The sequence below is a fragment of the Cervus canadensis genome, chromosome 13 (genome assembly GCF_019320065.1).
Source record: "Cervus canadensis isolate Bull #8, Minnesota chromosome 13, ASM1932006v1, whole genome shotgun sequence".
NCBI lineage: Eukaryota > Metazoa > Chordata > Mammalia > Artiodactyla > Cervidae > Cervus > Cervus canadensis.
Window position 1 is genome coordinate 58,878,790 of NC_057398.1, and position 22,124 is coordinate 58,900,913.

General features: G+C 34.8%; 1 protein-coding gene across 1 annotated transcript in view; it reads left to right on the forward strand.

Annotated features, from left to right (window-relative positions):
• USH2A (usherin) overlaps window positions 1–22,124 on the forward strand; it is an 893,901-nt gene that overhangs the window by 86,467 nt on the left and 785,310 nt on the right. The window contains exons 5-9 of the mRNA XM_043484771.1: window positions 5,382–5,445; window positions 8,132–8,426; window positions 9,337–9,521; window positions 9,990–10,211; window positions 11,345–11,438. Coding sequence (XP_043340706.1) covers window positions 5,382–5,445; window positions 8,132–8,426; window positions 9,337–9,521; window positions 9,990–10,211; window positions 11,345–11,438 — 860 coding nt within the window. The remainder of the gene's footprint in view (window positions 1–5,381; window positions 5,446–8,131; window positions 8,427–9,336; window positions 9,522–9,989; window positions 10,212–11,344; window positions 11,439–22,124) is intronic.

The window sequence follows — 22,124 nt, forward strand, 5'->3', positions numbered from 1 at the left end:
CTAACCTTGTCTTCCTATTTCTGTTTTTAACACTTTGGAATAAACCTGAGTTCATGTCACTTCTCTATGCTCTACAGTAGCTTCCTGTTTTACACAGAATAAAAACCGAAGTACTAACAATGGGCTCCATGACTTTTCACAATTGGGACCCAATGACCCTGTCCCCCTGCCGACCGCCACAGCAGTCAGCTACTTGTCTGGCTGACTTGTCTGACTTCATTTTCCAAGAGCCTCCCCTCTCTTATTCTGCTTCAGAGTCCTGTCTTCTTGCAGTTCCTCTAGTGTGCCAATCATAGTGACTTAGGGGTCTGTGCATTAATTGACTTCTGTCTGCAATATTGCCCCAAGATGTATACTTGATTCATTCTCTTTCTGCTCTCAGTGAGACCTCTCTTTAACATACCATCCAAATTAAATTCCAGCTATGCTTTCTATGTAGCTCTAATTTTCCCCATTTTCATAGCGTTTATCATATTTTATGATATCATATCATATTATATATACTATATAAGTTAATCATTTACTATGTTCATATAACTGCTGGAATATAAGCTTCACAGTTTTTTTGTTTTTTTTTTTTACTTTTTGGCTGTTTTGTTAACTAATGTATCCCCAAAACCCATGAAAATTCCTAGCATGTGAAAGCTTGAATCATGGATTTAAATTATCAAGGTGCTTTCATTCTTTCTTCATTCATTCCTTCAACAAATATTTATTGGGAGTCTTTCACATGTTAGGAATGTTAGGTCTTTCAAAAGCACAAGTGATTATCCCTTATTTGTTATGATCTGTATTTTCTGGGTAGTTTGAAATAAAAAATTCCCTAGCAGTTCTATGTATAATGTTTTAGACCTTTTTTTTTTAATATAATGAAAAAACAAATTGGATAATATGGAATACAGCTCATAACATATTTTTTCTCTTTGATAACTCGTTATGTTAAATGTACAAAATGTTGACTAAGTCCATTACCTAGGCCTCCATAACAAAGTACCACAAACTGGGTGGCTTATAACAATAGAACTTTATTGTCTCACACTTCTGGAGGCTATATGTCCAAAATCAAGGTGTTACTAGGTCCGTGTTCTCTTTGAAACCTCTAGTGGAGAATCCTTTGCCTTTAATTAACTTCTGGTGGTGGGCACCAATCCATGGTATTCCGTGACTTATATAGTTACATCACTCCAAACACCACCTTTGTTGTCACGTGGCCTTCTCATCGTGTGAATGTGTTTCTACCAGGGACTTTCCTCTTCTTACAAGGACACTAGTCAGGTTAGGGCCCACCCTAATGATATCACCTTAACTTGATTATATCTGCAAAGACTCTATTTCCATATAAAGGCATGTTCATAGGTACTGGGGGATGACCTCAATATGCAATTTGGGAAGGGTACCATTCAGCCTGTAACAATAGCTTTTTAATTTGGGGAGGGTATTGCTTGATGGCCCAGCATGCTTTGAGGATGATGGGAAACTTCTTGTTGCTTCATTAGTAAGTGCTGCCAATAGCAGAATCAGTGTTTATCTCTTTAGTGTCCCTAGCTAACACTGAAGTGAATACTATAATTATTTCAATTAGCTTACTTCCTGTATATCAGTTGGAAACCTTTAGATTCATGTGAAATGTTATTTTCTTAACTATAGCCATTAGTATAATTACAAGAAGAAATATGAAATATATATACACTAGCACAAACTCACACTAACACATGTCCTTTATATGCCCCTGAGTCTCATCCTTCTTTGCTCATTCATCTCCCCCTGCTTCTGAGATCAGCATTGAAACTATTTGGTGTGCTGATTCTACTTGCCATCTTTTATTCATCTGGCATAACCTCACTCTGTCCCAGGTTCCTCTGAGGCACCACCAAGGAACTGCAGCAAAGGTTGATCAAACATTTTAAAAAACTCTATTATTAAGATAAAATTAAAAAATATAATTGTTAAAAAAACACATTTGAGGAAATAGTCATTTGGTGATTGGCCATTGCTCTAAATTTAATTAAAAAGCAGTTACTGAATTGGCGTTATACTTTAAATCATATCCTTTTTTATGTCCCCATGATTTAAACTCTAGCTAGAATTTTGCCATTTTCATTGTTTTTCTTATTATTAAAACAAACAAACAAACTTAAGCTTTCTTACATTTTTCTGTTCCTACTCTCCATGGGCTTATCTGTTAATACATTGTAAATAAATATTTGATGAATTGATAAAATTGTGCGTGGTTTAAAGTTGATATCTACCCATATCTTACCTAATTAAAGTTACCTAATTCAAAGCAGATTGGGCTCTGAACTTGACTTGTTTTATAAAAATACTCATGTGGTGATGGAATTTGGAGACATGTGAGTAATTCAGATACATGTGAGTAACTCGGAACTCATAAATAGGAGGTTTACAATCTAGCCTCACTTATTGCAGCTTTTCAAATGAGGCATTAATCTTAATTTGGAGAGTACCTAAACTGATGCCCTGAAGCTTGGTGATTGAGCAAGTGGAATGGAAAAGTGGGGAGTCTTCTTCTTAGTAATGTGAATGCTCTGAAATCACATGGGAAACAGATGATAATCACATTTAGGGCTGATGAAATGATAGATTTATAGGGTTATAAACTACAGAGAAATTTGATTTGGGGAAGATATTCTGGATAGAGATTATAAATTGTGTCAGTAAATAAGCTCGCCAAAATAAAACTGACTTAAAGCCTATAGTGTTTATAGAAATAACTATGATCATTACTATTATTCATTTGTAATTAGTAAAAGATATACTGGTCAGTGATGAGGGCACGACAACCCACTCCAGTATTCTTGCCAGGAAAATCCCATGGACAGAGCAGCCTGGCGGGTTATGGTCCATGGGGTCACAAAGAGTCAGACACAGCTGAAGTGACTTAGCACACATACTGGTCTATAAGAATTTGAAAAGGCTGTAATATAAAGGACTTCCACCTATTGACTAAATTATTAGTTAGGAGATTAAAACAGTTAAAAAAAAAAGTCTCTCAACCAATAAGCCCAGGACCAAATGACCTCACTGGTAAATTTTAGGAAGTATTCAAAGAAGATTAAATACCTAGTCTTCTCAAACTCTTCTTTGATGAACATAGATCCAAAAATTCTGAACAAGATATTAGCAAACTGAATCCAACAAGACATTGAAAGGCTCATGCACTGTGATCAAGTGGGATTTAGTCCAAGGATGTAAGGATGGTTCAGTACCCACAAATCAATCGAGGTGATAAGTCACATCAACAAAATGAAGGATAAACGTCATATAATCATCTCAATACATGTAGAAAAAGCATTTTACAAAATTCAACATTAATTTATGACAAAGACTCTCAGCAAAGTGTTTATAGAGGGACTATATCTCAGCATAAAATGGGCATGTATGACAAACCCACAGCTAACAATGGTGGAAATATGAAGGCTTTTCCTACAAGATCAGGAATAACACAAGGATGCCCTCTCACTGCTTCTAGTCAACATTGTTTGAAATTCCTATCCACAGCAATTAGCAAGAAATCCCTGGTAGCTCAGCTAGTAAAGAATCCACCTGCAGCGCAGGAGACCCTGGTTTGATTCCTGGGTCAGGAAGATCCCCTGGAGAAGGGATAGGCTACCCACTCCAGTATTCTTGGGCTTCCCTGGTGGCTCAGATGGTAAAGAATCCGCCTGCAATGCAGGAGACCTGGGTTCGATCCCTGGGTTGGAAAGATCCTCTGGTGGAGGGCATGGCAACCCATTCCAGTATTCTTGCCTTGAGAATCCCCATGGACAGAGGAGCCTGGTGGTCTATAGTCCATGGGGTTTCAAAGAGTTGGACATGATTGAGTGACTAAGCACAGCACACAAGAAATAAAAGGAATCTAAATTGGAAAGAAAGAAAAGAAAAACTGTTGTTGTTTGCAGATAACATGTTATTGTTGTTGTTGTTGAATCAGTAAGTCATGTCCCAACTCTTTGTGACTCCATGGACTGTAGCATGCAGGGAAAACTATCACTATTTGCAGATAACATGTTACAGAAAACCTAAAGACTGCCCCCCGAAAGCTGTTAGAACTAATAAATAAGGCAAGTTACAGTATATAAAATCAATACACATAAATATGTTGTATTTCTATACACAAATAATGAACCATGAGAAAGAGAAATTAAGAAAACAAACACATTTACAATTGCTTCAAATTGGTAAAGAATCTGCCTGCAATGCAGGAGACCTAGGTTTGATCCCTGGGTTGGTAAGATCCCCTGGAGAAGAAAATGGCAACCCACTCCAGTATTCTTGCCTGAAAAATCCCATGGACAGAGGAGCCTGGCAGGCTATAGTTCATGGGCTTGCAAAGAGTTGGACGTGACTTAGTGACTAAACCACCACAAAAGCAAAATAGGAATAAATTTAACCAAGGAGGTAAAAGACCTATACATTAAAAACTATAAGACACTCATGAATGAAACTGAAGAAACAAATTAGTGGAAATTTATTTCTTATTCATAGCTTGGAATAGTTAATATTCTTGAAATGTCCATCTTATCCAAAGAGTTAGTCTCTCAGTGGTGTCCAACTCTTTGAGACTGCATAGACTGTAGCCCAAAAGGCTCTTCTGTCCATGGGATTTCCCAGGCAAGAATACTGGAGTGGGTTGCTGTTTCCTTCTCCAGGGGATCTTCCTGACCCAGGGATCAAATCCAAGTCTTCTCATTACAGGTAGATTCTTTACCATATATGCCACCAGGGAAGCCCCCAAAATGAAGACTGCAGCCCAGGAGACAGTACCTCTGATAGCTCTGAGACACTGCTCCATCTTATCCAAAACAATCTATAAATTCAGTGGAGCTCCTTTCAAAATTCCAAGGGCATATTTCATAGAACTAGAACAAATAATTCTAAAAGTTGTAGCAAACCACAAAAAATCATGAATTATCAAAATGATCTTGAGCAAGAAGAACAAAGCTGGAAGAGCCATCCTCTCTGATTTCAAACTCTACTACAAAGCTATAGTAATCAACATTGTATGGTGTTGGCACAAAAACACACATGGATCAATGGGACAGAATTGAGAACACAGGAGTGTGCCAAAAAAAACCAAAAAAACAAAAACCCTCATCAATACAGAGGACAGTTTACTGGTAACTGTAGGGGAATGTGGTTGAGAGGGGGTCAAAACTGATGAAGGGTGTCAACTTGTATAGTGATGGGTGATAACTAGATTTGTGGTGACCACTTTGTACTATATACAGATGTTGAATTATAATGCTCTACAACTGAAAATAATATGAATAAAAACATTTCATAGCTTTAAAAGAATTTCACTTGAACATTTGTCAGACATTGCTTGGAAAACTGAGATTTCACATATATATGTATTACAGGTTCAGAGCAGTTTGTTGGAAGAATGCAAGATTTTCAATTATACCAAGTGGCGCTTACAAACAGGTAAGCTGATTGAAAATTTTACACCTGAAATGTAAGGATAAATTCATTTAAGTAACAATATCATGAATATTTTAGCATTTTCCATCTTTACAGTATTTGGCGAACATCATCTAATTAATGTTTACGTTGTTTGCTTTGGCTTAGTCTATGGTTTTTATTCACTAGTGCTACTCTGTGGGTAACTCATAACATAAAATTGATCTAATTCTGCACAAATGATTTCTTTAAGAAAACTAGACTTTTGAACAAGTAGAACAAGTATATAGTTTAGGATGTTGTTGTTTTGTTGCTAAGTCATGTCTGACTCTCTTGAGACCCCATGAACTGTAGCCCACTAAGGGCCCCTCCATGGAATTTCCCAGGCAAGAATACTGAAGTGGGTTGCCATTTCCTTCTCTAGGGGATCTTCCTGACCCAGGGGCTGAACTCGCATGCCAGTTCTTTACCAATAAACCACGAGGGAAACCTGTACTTGAGATAAAAGTTAAGTGAAAGTTACTCAGTCGTGTCTGACTCTTTGTGACCCCTTGGAATTCTCCAGGCCGGAATAATAGAGTGGGGGGATCTTCCCAATCCAGGGATTGAACCCAGATCTCCCACACAGCAGGCAGATTCTATCTCTTCTCCAGGGGGTCTTCCCGACCCAGGAATTGAACAAGGGTCTCGTGCATTGCAGGCGGATTCTTTACCAACTGAGCTATCAGGGAAGCCCCTTATACATTTGTTTAAATGTTCTGTTTGAAGTTGTTTCTGATACTTAAGAAACTGCTATATCTGCCTTTTAAAATTGCTTTGCTGAATTTGTAAGTACTAGAGAATGTAGAACAAAGAAAATGAGTACTTATATTGATGTATAGAAAAATCTCAAGAGACTGGACTACTAGACTTCAAGACAAGGAGAATAAGTAATTTGAAGTATTGTTATATATTTCTATTTCCAGTGAACAAATCATTGTGTGGACTTGGCCTATATTTATTGAAGTATTTCTTCATCTTGAGAATAGGTAGGAAATCTTTCTTAGGTGTTTCTTAAGGCATGCATATTTCCATTCTCCTCAGAAAGTTCAAGGAAAATTCGGCCTGAGATATCCTCTGAAGTTTGTTTCCCGAGTTATGATTTGATGATATAATATTACATCATTGTATGAATATGTTGATCTTATTCACTTGCAAAAGAAGAATGTTTATTCATTTTTCTTCAAGGGAAATGTAGATTAGTATGGTGAATTTCCAATGACAGAACTAGTTCTTGTAAGTTTGAGAGGCATTGCTCTTGAGATGAAGTGATGATCTTATGTCCATTAAGAATATACACATTCTTTTAGTTAGTCTATATGATCCAGAGACGCCTGAATATAGGATGCTGTAACACTGAAACACTTTCTTGGGGAGATTTATGGCCACTAGTCTCACAATCATTTAGATCACTTTTGTCTAAAATTCTGAAGAGCAGGATTGCTAATAAAGATTTTCCTCAGATAACCATTTCACTGCATGGTCACTGTTGGCCCTATGCAACACATGATGTCAAGTGAAAAGTATGAATGAGATTTAAAGAAGAAGGTGTGCCATTCTGTGTTTTAAGTGAGTGAAAAAGGTGCCCGCCTCCTCCATTTGCCCTTAGTGGGGTCTGAGAGAAGTCTGATCTCTCAACTTAGACCAGGGTTGCTGCCTACTTAGACCTGGCTTGCTGGTGTTGGCCTATCTGAAATGTCTGGAAAGGCATTATGTGGGAGAATGCCTATAAATAGAATGACTGATTTTGCTCTGCATCAGTATATTGCCCTTAATGGAAAAATTAAATATATCTGCCTGAAATTGGCATTCTCCTTTGACTGTTGGCAGTGGTCATATGATCTGAAGCCATCGAAGCATTTTAGGGTGCCAGAATCTGTACTGATGACTCACAGGAAACCATTGACAAATGGATTTGGCCCCAGTCCCTTCTCCTAAAACAGTAGCAGATAAAATAATTTTCTTAATTCTTTCCATGGATGAACGGGGGACCCTATCTATAACTCATTTTCAATACATTGTTGTTCACTCATAGTGATAAGTCAGCTTAACAATCTTATTTAATATGCCTTTCTTTTAATCAAAAATAGGCACAGTAAAATATTATATTTTAACAAATATCTTGATCAGTCAAGGACTTGTGCATGCTTCTTGATATACAAAGTTAGCACTTAAGAATGTGCTGATTTTACACAGAGAATAGACTTGTGGTTACTTGTGGTAACTTGTGGTTACCAAGGGCGCAGGGTTTAAGGCAGGATACAGTGGGAGTTTGGGATTAGCAGATGCAAACTAGTATATTTAGAACAGATAAATAACAAGGTCCTACTGTACAGCAGAGGGTACTATATTCAATATCCTGTTATAAACTATGAATGGGGAAGATATAAAAAGCAATGTATGTGTACATATAACTGAATCACTTTGCTATACAGCAGAAATTGACAACTTTGTGAATCAACGACACCTCATTTTAAAAAATAGTTTTCTAAACACTACATAGAATCAAAGTCATTCCTATGACTTTGATTCTATGTAGTGTTTAGAAAACTATTAAGGCTAAATGTCTGCAAATCAAAACATCAAGATACTGATAGTCATTGGTAACCTCTTAGAAGTCCTGTCACTGATGAGTTACTGGTCCTTACTATCTTCCTCTTAACTCCTACAGAGAGATTCAGGAAGTTTTCTCCGGAGATCTACCCAGATTGCATATCCAGTCACATTGCCGTTGCCCTGGCAGCCACCCTCGTGTCCATCGTTTGGATCAGCGGTACTGCATTCCTAGTGATGCAGAAGACACAACCAAAAACAGGGTGTTACGGCTGAATCCTGAAGCCCATCCTCTTTCTTTTGTTAATGATAACAATATTGGTACTTCATGGGTGTCACATGTGTTTACAAACATGACCCAGCTTAGTCAAGGAGTGACTATTTCCATCGATTTGGAAAATGGACAATATCAGGTAATTCCTAACAGTGAGATATGTGTTAGTTTCCTGTGCATATTTCAGCGAGTTACCACACATTTAATAGTTTTGCGATCATAAATTTCTTCTCTTATAATTCTGAATATCAGAAGTATGAAATCAATGTTGACAGGGCCATGCTCCCTCTAAAGGCTGTAGGGAAGACTCCTTCTTCGCCTTCTCCAGATTCTTGTGGCTCCTGGCATTTCTTCATTTGTGGCAGCATAACTCCAATCTCTGCCTCCATGTTTCATGGCCCTCTTCCTTGTACATCCAGGATTACTTCACCTTGAGACCCCTAATTATATCTGCAAAGACCATATTTTCAAATAAGGTTGCAGTCACAAGTATCAAGAGTTGGGACTTGAACACATCTATTTGGAGAAACAATTTAACCAGCTATAAAGTGAAAGCTGAATTAGGCAATTGAACATCACCTCATCAAAGTAGTGTATCATAACCTATAAAATAAAAATATTTCAAAGAAGATATACAGGCCCTAATTTTCTAGAGATTTGTATCAAAATCATATGAAATATGAAAACATTCTTTTCAATATTAAGTAGCACAGATTAATGAAAATCGCAGTCCTTATTGTAACTAACTGTAAGAAGAAGTATATAACAATTATTTTATAGAAGTAATGTTTTGTTCATGTCTTTATATCAAATATAGTATTAATTTCCACTTTAATTTTTAAAATCCTTGAGAAGAGGGACATATGCGCTATTGTACAATGTGTTGCCTTTACTGTAAGGCTATGGAATTTCTGATGTCTAATGAATATTTGGTAATTGTCATTATAAGGAAGTAAGCTATTATGTTTGAACATAACAATTCTCGTGGTTTGATTTATACTGATGGGATCAAACTTAAAACTTCAATGACAATTAACATTCATTTTCAGGTGTTTTACATTATCATTCAGTTCTCTAGTCCACAACCAACAGCAATAAGGATTCAGAGGAAAAAGGAGGACAGCCTAGATTGGGAGGACTGGCAGTATTTTGCTAGAAATTGCAGCACTTTCAGAATGAAAAACAATGGAGATTTGGAAAATTCTGATTCTGTCAACTGTCTTCAACTTCCCAAGTATGAATATTTTTTAAAATTTTTATCTTTGAATGCATTTAGGAGTTAATTTGAATAGACTAATGTGCAGTAGTAACCCATATGCAAGCTAGCTAAGCTGGTAGAGACTTCCTCAACCACCAATTTTCTTGAAGATTTTTCTAAGACTGTTCCTTAAACTGAGTTTTAAACAATGTTTAAAATCCCTGTAAGATTTTATAGAGTAGCTCTTGCTTACAGTCTCACTTGTGCTTTAAAATTGATTTTCAGATTATCTACCAAGTTATATATATTAATAGGATTTTTATTATGTCCTCAGGGAAATGTTTTACTATATTTTCTGGGATGCTCTCATATTGCTTGTATATAAAGTATATGAAATGTTTGTTTCCAGGAATGAAGAATTTAAGCTATTACTAATACTGTGTTATAATGTCTGCTTTGTCAAAAATATGAATAGCTTCTCATGATTTCAAATTTCATCAACAGTTTTACTCCATATTCCTGTGGTAATGTCACCTTTAGCATCCTAACACCTGGACCAAATCATCGTCCTGGATACAATAATTTCTATAATACCCCATCTCTTCAAGAGTTTGTTAAGGCCACACAAGTACGACTTCATTTCCATGGACAGTACCATACAACTGAGACTCCTGTCAGCCCCAGACACAGATACTATGGAGTCAATGAAATTACCATCACTGGAAGGTAGTGTTCATGACCAAGGTTTTGAGTGTGCTTTTCTAGATGAATCTTGTTTCTGACAAATTTTTGTCATACTCATTTAAAAATACATTAGCCTTTTACAGCAAACCAGATTCCAGTCTCCATGTATTGAAATTGTTTCCTATTCTAAGATTTTTGGGGGAGATTTGTATGTGAGTCTTTGCTGTACATAATATCACATTGTTAGGAAATCAATTTTCAAAAGCTGTTGGGTTTAGAAGTTATGATACCCTGAATCCAACTTAGAAAAGAATTGCTGAATATTTTGCTTATTTTTTTCTGGAACATAATTTTCAAGTATTCTTGAAATCAAAGAGAAGAAGCTAGATTTGAAGTTACAACTGTAGTAGCAGCTAGTTTGTAAGTACTGAGCTTGATCTCTGTAAGTTCACAATTCACAGTTTTATGAGGAATATCTGTTTTCCTATAAAGGAATAAAGGAAAATTCTAGGACACTCTAAGTAATTTATAAATATCTGGCTCTAGTAGAGAGCAAAGTTAAACAAATGAATAGTTGGAAAACTACAAGATAGCGTACTCCCTAGTATGGAAATGCAGCATATATAGACTCTACTTAGAATTAGTTTGTGCTAGAAGAACGATATATCCTGTGAATAAAGCACATATTTAAAAGCAGATTGGAATATCAACATATAAATGTTGTTTGTTAAGTCATAGCACAATGAAAAAATAGCTGTTAAATTTTCACCATCTAATTTTGAGGAAAAAGACAAATTGAAATGTGTTAACTTTATCCTTCAGTTTATTCTGAACTTTGTAGTCTCGATTGTGTTTTCTTCAGTAGTTACAGTAAATGCCTTTTCATGACAGGTTTGCCACATGGTTAATATTAGTATAAACAACTCAGAATGAGTTTGAAAATCAACTTCACAAACAGCGTGGTTTGGATATTGATGAACATCCTTCCAATACTTCAGTGTTAATTTAAAAATGTTATGAATATTACCCATATGATTAAAGAGGAACTGAATTTTGTGTTGATTAATAACCTTGCCTCTTGTTAAATTTGTATAGTGGTTACACACATAGATCTTTAAGTATACTCACAGTTGAATTGGTGTTTCTAAGGAGTTGTCTGATGCTCCTGTCCACAGATGTCAGTGCTATGGTCATGCCAATAACTGTGACACAACAAGCCAGCCCTATAGATGCCTCTGCTCTCAGGAGAGTTTCACTGAAGGACGTCATGTGAGTTCTCTTTATGCATGGGAATCTCAGAAAAGTGGGTGGGATGTTGAATATAAATCCTTTAAACTTGACTTGGTCTAACTTCTCCTTATGAGTAAAAGTAAATTGATATGAACTTAAACTGTTAATTATTTCAGAAAACATCTTCATAGAGAAAAATGAAAGCTATGAGTAAAGTTGAAAACTTTATTTAAAAATACTCTGTGTGAGAAATAACAACTAATACTAAACCCAGAGGTTTTCTTTTTCTGTTTTTTTCTGTTTCATTAGCATTATCATATTTTATAAAACAACTTTTAAGGCATATAAATAGATGGAACTAAGAAAAGGATCAGATTGCTACACCTAAAGGGTACATTTGTGCAAAGGTATATAAAGAGATCTTTATGTGATTGCATCAATCAAGTTCAATTTATTTCTGATATCAGGAATTTTAATTAGTAGTTAATTTGAAAATCTATAGTAAAATCACTTAGAAGTTACATTGCTTTAGTTTGTCTCTAATCATCAGGGTAAGTTTCATACTTGAAGTGGAAATTTAGCTTCATCTTTAGGAATAAGAAGTAAATGAAAAAAAAGTTAAGAGAGATTTGTTAGAAATAAATATTCAGCATAAACATCAGTAACAGATGATATGAAAGAGGGTTATAGCAGCAGAAACAGGGTTACAGCAGAAATAAAAGTAGAGTATGGCATCTTCAATAAATGGTGTTTGAAGCAATTGGCTGCCAATTTGTAAGAAAATAAAGTTACCTACCTCATGACATGTATAAAAATCTAGGTGCTTAAAAAATTAAATGTAAAAACAACTGTAAATTTATGAAAATAAAGATTAGAACAATATTTCTAAATTTCGGGTGGGGTCTATGTAAGCAAAACATGAAATACAAAAGAAAGAAGCATATCAGGAGTCATAAAAAATACTCACATTTTGTCATACAAGTATTCTTTATAAGTGAAGCCTTCTCTGGTGTCTCAGATGGTAAAGAATCCGCCGGCAATGTGGGAGACCTGGGTTCAATCCCTGGGTTGGGAAGATCCCCTGAAGGAGGGCATGACAGCCCACTCTAGTATTCTTGCCTAGAGAATCTCCATGGACAGAGGAGTCTGGCGGGCTACAGTCCATAGGGTTGCAAAGAGTCAGACACGACTAAGCGACTAAGCACAGCAGTGAAAAGTGATGGAGCTGATTGAAAATATTTAACAGATAGAGATTTGAGATCTCTCTAAAAAGGATACGCACACCATTCTACCTACAACTACAGATCACACTTCTGACACCAGATATATGTTTTTTTTCCCCTACACCAAGCAATTCAGTTCTCTATGGATACCAACTGGGTGTCCTACAATTTAATTCAGTTCTGACACTGACTGGAGTTAGAACAGACCTCATGGGTTTAGAGCTTAGTCCTAGAAGATCTCACTCACTTTAGATGCCAACTGGAAGTAGTGCATCCCCAGGTTAACTACAACTTCTGTCTGACTTAGCTACAAATTAGGAGTTCCCCTAATGCACTCCTTGAGCTTGATAATTTGCTAGAAAAGCTCACAACACTCAAGTAAATAGTTTACTTATTAGATAGCCATTTTTTTTATAAAAGGATGCAACTCAAGCAAGCCCAGATGGAAGGGATGCACAGAGAAGGTCAGGAGGAAGGGGAACAGAGTTTCCATGCCCTCTCTGAGCATGCCACCCTCTCAGCACCTCTATGGGTTTAGCAGTCTGCAGGCTCTCAGAACCTTTTCAGTTAGAATTTTTGTGGATACTTCATTACACATGATTTATTTAATCATTGGCCATTGAACTTGACCTTGAGCCCTTCTCACTTCCCTGGAGATCTAGAGGTGAGGCGGAAAGTTCCATTCCTCTGACCGCTTGGTTGTCTTCCCAGGCACCAGCCCTTATTCTTAAGGTGTTTCCAAAAATCATCTCATTAAAATAAACTCAGGTGGAAAGGCACTTGTTATGAATATAAGCATATTTTTTACCTTTTTGTTCTGGAACTATTTTAGGAACTGGGAATAGAAACCAAGTCTATAACAAAATATGCCCCTATCACTCTTACCAGTTAGGAAATTACAAGTTTTAGGAGCTGTGTGCCAGAGACAAAAAATATGTATTTTACTATGCCACAATCCCTAATACACAAAGAATGCTTAAAGAATACTAAGGAAAATAATTAATAATATTTGTTGTTCAGTCACTCAGTCATGTCCAAATCTTTGCAACCCTATGGACTGCAGCACATAGGGTTCCCTGTCCTTTACTACCTCCCAGAGTGTGCTCAAACTCGTCTATTGAGTCAGTGATGCCATCTAAACATCTCATCCTCTGCCGCCCTCTTCTCCTGCTCTCAGTCTTTCCCAGCATCAAGGTCTTTTCCAATGAGTTGATTCTTTAAAACAGGTGGCCAAAGTATTGAAGCTTCAATTTCAGCATTAGTCCTTCCAATGAATATTCAGGATTGATTTCCATTAGGATTGACTTGTTTGATATCCTTGCTGTTGAAGGTAATAATATTAAGGGGTTAATATATTAACAAGCAATTTACAAAGAAGACAATTTTCAACAAATGCATCAAAGTTTACCAACTTCAGTTTTAATTAGGAAAGTGCAGATTATAATAAAATTTTATTTTTAGTCTATCAGATTAGCAACAAATTTCAAAATTGATGACATTTAGATTTGTGAGAATATGAATTTTTAATATAACATTGGTGGAGCTCCCAACTGGTACAAAATTTTTGGAGGATTATATTGCCATGTGTATATTAAATTAAGGGCCTTCCCTGGTGGTTCAGGCAGTGCAGGAGACCCAGGTTCAATCCCTGGGTCGAGAAGAAGAAGGGAAGGGCTACCCACTCCAGTATTCTTGCCTAGGAAATCCTATGGACAGAAGAGCCTGGTGGGCCACAGTTCATGGGGTCACAAAGAGTCAGACATGACTGAGTGACTAACACGTTCACATGTATTAAATTCAAGTTGTAAATACAGTGGATTACTTTATGTAGTTGTTATTCTAAAAAGCAGTTCTTCATTGACAAGAGTATGGAATGGTTATATTTGTATCTTTTGTTATATAAATATGAGATTAAACATTAGTGCATTTTAGCTTTTAAAATGGCAGCACTGTCTCTTGACTCTCATATGACTCTCGTGCTTTCCTGCCTTCTAGATCTTCCCCTGACTTGTGTTTTGTTAGTCACTTCACTTCTCTGTGTAGTTTGTTTTAGAATTTCATGGAATATCTTGTTTTAAAAACCATCTGTAAAGGATTTGACAAACTCCATTTTTGTCTTCTGATATTCTTAATCTAGTTTGTTTTCAACTATAGCATTAGTGTGTATAGTTCAATGGCAAGAATAATATCTGAGATGCAGCATTCCTCTGGTACATTTATTTATTTATTTATATTTTTTTTTCAAGAATTTTAATTCTCTTAAACTGTTAGCACTTTTTTTTTACAACTTGTTTGAGACAACAATTATTAAACCATGCAATTCATGCATTTAATGGGTACGGTTCAATGGTTCTTAGTATTTTCATCAGTTTAGTCACTTAGTCCTGTCTGACTCTTTGTGACCCCATCCTCTGACATATTTAGAATGTCTTGCTAATCTTCTGTTTCAACGTAGGGTCTTTGATTTGATTACAGCCACCTTTCTTTCTATGTGCTCAAACCAAAACTTCCACATTCTAATTCAGATGTTCATTTGAACATATTCTCCAGATCATGGATTTATATTGCTGAATTTTTTATTTATACATTTAGTCTTTGCCACTAGTTAATCGATTTGAAGGAAAGAATCTTCTATATTTTTCAGATATCTAACACTGAAGTCTTTGAGTGTGATTGTATTAGTATATCATGAAAAGATCTCTAAACATTGATTTTAATGTTTATATGGCTTACCATATTGTCACAAAGGGAAATTATTTTAATTAACTTCATTGATTCACTCTTTATTCAGCTGTAATTGTGTATTTAAATTTTGGGCACTTTGATTTGCTCTTGATATTAAAGTGACATTTATACTGTTTTTCTTAGTGTTGTCTCCTTTTGATCATTTAAAATAGACACTCCTTTTTTTGCAGTCAGTGATTTCTTTTATAACCTCACTCCTCCTCCCCAAGTCCACTAATAACTCAATTTAAAAATGCTCTGGGATGAATTGAGTAGGACACTTTGATATGAATAGATCTAGTAAATGAAGACTGAGGACTGCCTAATACTTTCATTTGATACATTGTTTTTTGAGCTTCTCTTGCTTTATTTTGGCTGGTTAGTTCCTCTACCCTTTTCTCATCCCCATCTCCCTTCCTATTCATGCCCCATCCCATATTTTTCCCTTTTCTCTCTCTAAATGCTCACAGTTCAGTGATTGATATCTTATGATTCTTGGGTGATTTCATGCTTCCTCTTAAAAATAGAGCCATTAAATGAGTCAAGGCTCTTGATTGGTTTCAGAAGTCAAGTTGGGATTTTCAGACTTGGTCTCAGGTGGTGACTGTTGAATTATGAACTAGTGAAATAATTAACTATAATTTATGTTGAGAATATGTTTTAATGCTTCTTATTTAGACATTAAGTGCCTTTTGAAGACAAAAGTTTAAAAGTTGACTCTTCTGTTATCTTCCTTCTTGTAGTATTTTGATAATTCATGAATTGTACCATAAATAAAAGAGCAACAAATATCATTCACTTCCTTCCCAAATGCAACTGAAGGGAAAAAGTCAATAAACTGTTAAGCTGAATGATTTCTCAGTCCTATGATATTTTCAATAGTGTGTTGAAAATGAAGAATGATTTTATAAGGTATTCATAGCATGACCTTTTCTTTTGTTATCATTCTAGATATTTTAATACATGTGGGACTTATATTTGAAAAACTGGCCCTACAATAATTTGAAAATATACTTATTCAAGTGTTTTTCACGTCGTTCCACTTTTTAAACAACAAGTTTTAATATAAGCCATTCATATCCTATTGAAAACAATGTTCTCTTTAAAGATCTGGACATAATCCAAAAGGAGTGTCTTCAATTTCACAGTATTATGCTAGCCATTAATAATATTACTCAATAAACAGGACTTTTGTGACTTATATTACAGCCATTTGGCAAACAGATGAAAACGTAAGCCTTGAGAATATGCCAGTTCTTGGCAATTGTCAGTCCTATGAGAAAGTGTTTTTAGCAGAAGTGAAAATGAATTAAATTGGGGCAATGGAATGGTGAAATCAGAAGTGTGTCCATATACATAGTCATTCTAGAGAATTTTCTGTAAAATATTCTTTGCTTGTAAAGTTGATGTTGCAAAGTGGTGGTCCTCAGGTAGGAACAGTGTTCAATTTTTTAATTTCCAAGAAGAGTTTTCACCTTCCTTCCTTCCATCTTTTTATTACATCTCTTGAGTTCTCTTAATTAGAAAGTAGTCCAACGCTGCCCCCGTTCCCCATGGTAACAGCTGGCTAACTCGTGGTAGCAGTTACCCTCTCTAGAGCATTATCCCTCTTCACTTGCCACTGTGTTTACTACTATCCTTAGCCTTATATCTTGGTGACCTCATTCATGTTAACTATCTGGTCTTCAGACAATTTTAAGCTTGTAAACCCTAAAAAATAAAACTTACTCTAATACTTGAGACTTATACTAATAGTTAGAACACATTATTGATTATTCTGGGTATAGTAAGATCAGCCATCTATTTCATTGCTCCTATTTATTTTGTCCACTCATAAAGTTAAAAAAAAAACCTAACAAATAACCCAAAACAACTCAATATCTATAACCAAAGATACCATTGATTCTAAGGTGAACTTAAAGTCATACTTACTTTTTCTTAAACATTCCACTGCTTTTTGTGAAACTTAAAATATTTATCTCGAGGAGACTCACTGACTGTCCTCAGTGCTGTTGGACTAGGAACTCTGACATATTTTGGCATGGTATTGGCAATTTTAAGACTTTAAACACAATGTATTATGATTTGAGCATAATGTATTATGGTTGCCATAAATAATAATAGCATATTTCTTTAACTGAGAAAAATTTTGAGCATTTGTCACATTTCTTCCCTCCAAATGGCTAAAGCAGTGAGTAGTTAATTTGCTGGTCCATTTTAGGATTAATCTATGGCAAACAAATGCCAACAGACTAGGTACTATTCAATGACTTTTGAGCAGAGTTGAATGTTTTAAAGTAGATTTCAGGATTACATGGCATCAGGCTTCCATAGATCATATGATTGTTGATACTGTTTTAAAATGCTTAATTTTTTTTTTTTTGCTTTTTAGTTTGATGTTTCCATTTGTTTATTTTTTTTCCATTTATTTTTATTTGGAGGCTAATTACTTTACAATATTGTAGTGGTTTTTGCCATACATTGACATGAATCAGCCATGGATTTACAAAAAAAAATAAAATAAAATGCTTAATGTTATTTGACTAATAATTGTCACTTATACATGTATTTTTAATTTTTAAATGGTTTTTTGATATAATTATAAATTCATATACTGGTAAGTATCATTTTTAATATGAGTTCAAAGAGTAGTGTAAGGATTCATTCTATGGGGAAAAAACCTTGTGCACTCGAAAGACAAGTTTTTTTTCTTTTTTTTTTCTTTTTTTGCTTTTTGTTGTGTATGTGTGTGTGTTTGTGGGGCGAGTGCTAACTCTAGCAAGCAATTCCTGAAGTCAGGACATCAGCTTCAACATCTGGAGGTAAAGCAGCATTGATTACAGTCTTTCCTTAAGTCCTAATGTCAGCCTGCGTCCAGAGTGGCAGGGGTGTATGACTGTTGCCCCAGTGGCAAGTATTTTTACCCATCACTTTTCCTTTAATCTTCACAAAAGCAAAGTTTTTGTGCTTTCCTGCTATCGATACCAAAGGCAGGCCTTTGTGGAATATGTTCCTAATAAAGAGTAGGAGATCAAGGGTCAGAAAAAAAAAGAAGTAATACAAATATTTCTTGATCTCTTTACCAAATTTGACATATAGGAATATCTTGTTTTTTCTTTATAGAGTAACTTTCTTGAAGTATGATTTGCATATAATAGATTATACCCATTTAAAAATGTATAGTTTGAGTTTTGGCAAATGTATAACCTTGTAGTAACCACCGTGATCAACATATAGAACCTTTTCCTCTCCGCAAGCTCTCTTTTGTGTTCAGTATCTCCCCGCCAACCCTGTTTGAAGAAACCACCATTTTGTCATTGTAGATTAATTTGCCTGCTCTAAAATTTCATATCAAGGAGTTATTCAATAAATATTATTTTGATATATAGACTTCTAAATCCCACCCCACTCCAACTCCTTTTTACTTTTTAGATCATTTCCTAACTAGTCATATTAGCTTTATCGTAAAAAAGTACTTCTGGTCCACCTGCTCAGGAAGTCCATTATAAATTTCAAAAATATGTGTTAAGTTCACAAGTGCAGAATGCAACCTAGGAATTGGAAACTTGTGTATGGAACTAACTAGTATATGTCGGATAACATGGTGGCATAGCTACAATATAGGCATGACTTCTTTTCTCCTCTGGAACTTTATTTACCTGTTCTAAGAGTTCAAGTATTGATAGAATCTAGCTTCAAGAAAAGTGTTGGCAGTTGAAACTTGCATCCTGAGAGTTTTTCATTTTCTTTTAATAGCTGTGTTCACCTCTCAAGGGCTCTGGTCCAAGAATGATGCAATGATCAGTGCCTCTGCCAAGCAATGGCACTTTGTTGGCTGCTTAACTATTCTTTCATCATTTTGTGACATCATTATCTGTAAGGGTGGCCAAGCATTCATGGAGCAATTTATTAGTAACCATGAATACTCCTTTATTCTTTGGCTCTGATTTGTGACCCTTTTATAACATTAATCTTGGATTTTATGAATTAACTAAGATCAAACTATCAGTATGCATTTTGTTGGTATTATAAATAGCAGAGCCAGCTTAGAACATTTTATATAATAACCCTTTCTACCATTCAACAATTTGAATGGTGCCATCGTCACACTCTACATTGATTTTTATGTAAATGAGTATTTCCTGTTATTTTAGAGAGCATGTTCCTTTATGGAACTAAAGTCCAGAGGTATGAGTCATCATGACTAACTTGTGTCATATTTTTATTACACATTGAGCTTTACTACTTATGTTTTCTATTTGCTCACAGAAATTTTTTACTCTAAATGTATTTCATTTTATATTATAGTTTTGTAACACTAATGAATTCATTTTCATGTAACTAGCATCCAGGCACTTTATATTATAGAATCTACATTAGATCTTCACTTCATGAATCAAAATCAAGAATTTCATTTCCTATCTAACACATGGACGATATTATTAATCTTTGAAAAACACTTATTCTTGTTTCCCTGAAATAGGTGTGTACATAAGCACCTTGAAAATGTAAGTTTAAAACAAGAAAAAGAGGTTAAGAGCAAGGGGATAGATTAAGACAGCTTTATAGAATAGAGATGATGAGCATATAAAAAATGAAGACGTGGTATTTAAAGGGATAAGGGTAAAGAATTGGCAAAAGTTGAGTAATGACATGATCCTTCTGAATCCTAAATAGGCTATGAAAAATACACTGATAATATATAGTGATTCTGATGATTACCAAAGACCAAGAGTAAATCCTAAAAAGTAGCCAGAGAAAAAGATAAATTATTTATAGATATGAATTTATAAGAAATTGAAACTTTGGATATCTCAATCCATGACAGAAGCCAAAAAAAAAAGACAGTGGGATAGTACCTCTGAAGTGCAAAGACAAAGTAACCAACAAACCTAGGATTATATTTGTAGTTAAACTATCATTTAGACACAAGGGAGAAAAATGACACTTTATGTCTGACAAAAATTTATCAACTTTATCACTGGTGTAGATTCACTAAGAAAATTTTTAAGGATATATTTTATAAAGAAATAGAATTATTTCAGGAAAAAGGCCTGATAGGCAAAAATTAACTGTGAGCAAGTAAACTAGCCAATATATATAAGCTAGGTTAAATAATAATCTCATTTGATAATATATTAAATAATAAATATAAACTCAGTAATAGTATGTGGTAGAGTTTATAAAAATAGCATGATACTATTTAAATGGACATCAAAAATGTTATTAAGGGGAAGGAAAATATCTTACTCCATCCCCTTCTAGTCATCCTGCTGCACCTAACAGGTCAGATTGAAGGACTGTCATACTCTCATTGAAAGACTGAGACCTATTTATAGGGCCATAGAACACTTCTCTGACCCCATATCTTACCACCACATTCACTAAAGGCCTTCTTTTCTGCAGTTTTCTTCAATCCAATCCATCATTATTTTTTTTTAATTAGCATACTAAAAGGCAAAAATGCAGTTTAAAGAGACAGAGCAAATATCAGATTCAGATTCAAATATAGCAGAAATGTTGGAATTACCAGGTCGTGAATTTAAAGCAACTGTGATTAATATGCTGCAGGTTCTAATGGGAAAATTATATGCAACAATAAATGGGTAATATAAGCAGAAAGATCTTAAAAAAGAAATGTTAGAGATCAAAAACAATGCAGTAGAAATGAAGAATGTCTCTGATGGATTCATTAGTAGATTGGGCAAGCCTGATGAAAGAATCTCTGAATTTGAGGACGTGTGAATAGAAACTTCCAAACTAAAAAGCAAAGAGGAAGAAAAGAGTTTAAAAAGGAAGAATATCCAAGAACTTTGAGATAATTACAAAAGATGTAATATGCATAATGGAAATATCAGAAAGAGAAAAAAGTGAAAAAGAAGAAATAAGTAATAATAATTGGGAATTTCCTACATTAAAGTCAGATAGCAACACACAAATCCAGGAAGCCTGAAAATAGCAAGCAAAATCAACTAAAAAAATTTACACCCTGACATATCATAGTCAGGCCTCTCACATTGCAGGCAGAGTCTTTACCATCTGAGCCACTAGGGAAGCCTCCATATCGTAGTCAAACTACAGGAAATCAAAGATAAAGAAGAAAAGCCTGAGAAGAAACTACAAAGAAAAAAACCCATCTAACCTACAGGGGAACAAAGATAAGAATTACTTCTGACATCTCAGATACCAGTAAGCAAGAAAAATTAAATATTTCAAGTTTTGAGAGACACAACACACCAACCTAGAATTCTGTAACCTGAAAAATTAATCCTTCAAAAGTTAGGGAGAAATGAGACAAAATTGAGGGAATTTGTTATCAGTAGACTTGTTTACAAGAAATGTTGAAAGTTCATTAGAGAGAAGAAAAGCTATATAAATCAGAAGCTTGGATCTATATAAATAAACAAGATGACTTACAGAAGAAAAAAGTGATTGTAAAATAAAAACATTTTTAAAAATTTTAATTGATCTAAAAGATAATAATTTGATCAAAATAATAATAGCATAATATGCTCATGTATTAGCAAATGAAATAGCAACAAAGAATTGAAGAGAGGACCTAGGAGTGCTATTTTATTTTAAGATATTTATCCTACCCATGAAGTGGTATAGCGTTATATGAAAGGGGACTTAGAATAGTTGTAAATATTGTGAATTAGTTGTATATTGCAAACTCTAAGGACATCGATTTTTTTTAAAAAGTAAAAAATAATTGATATGCTGGGAAAAGACAAAATGGAATCACATAAAATGCACAATCAAGACAGCAAAAGCAGAA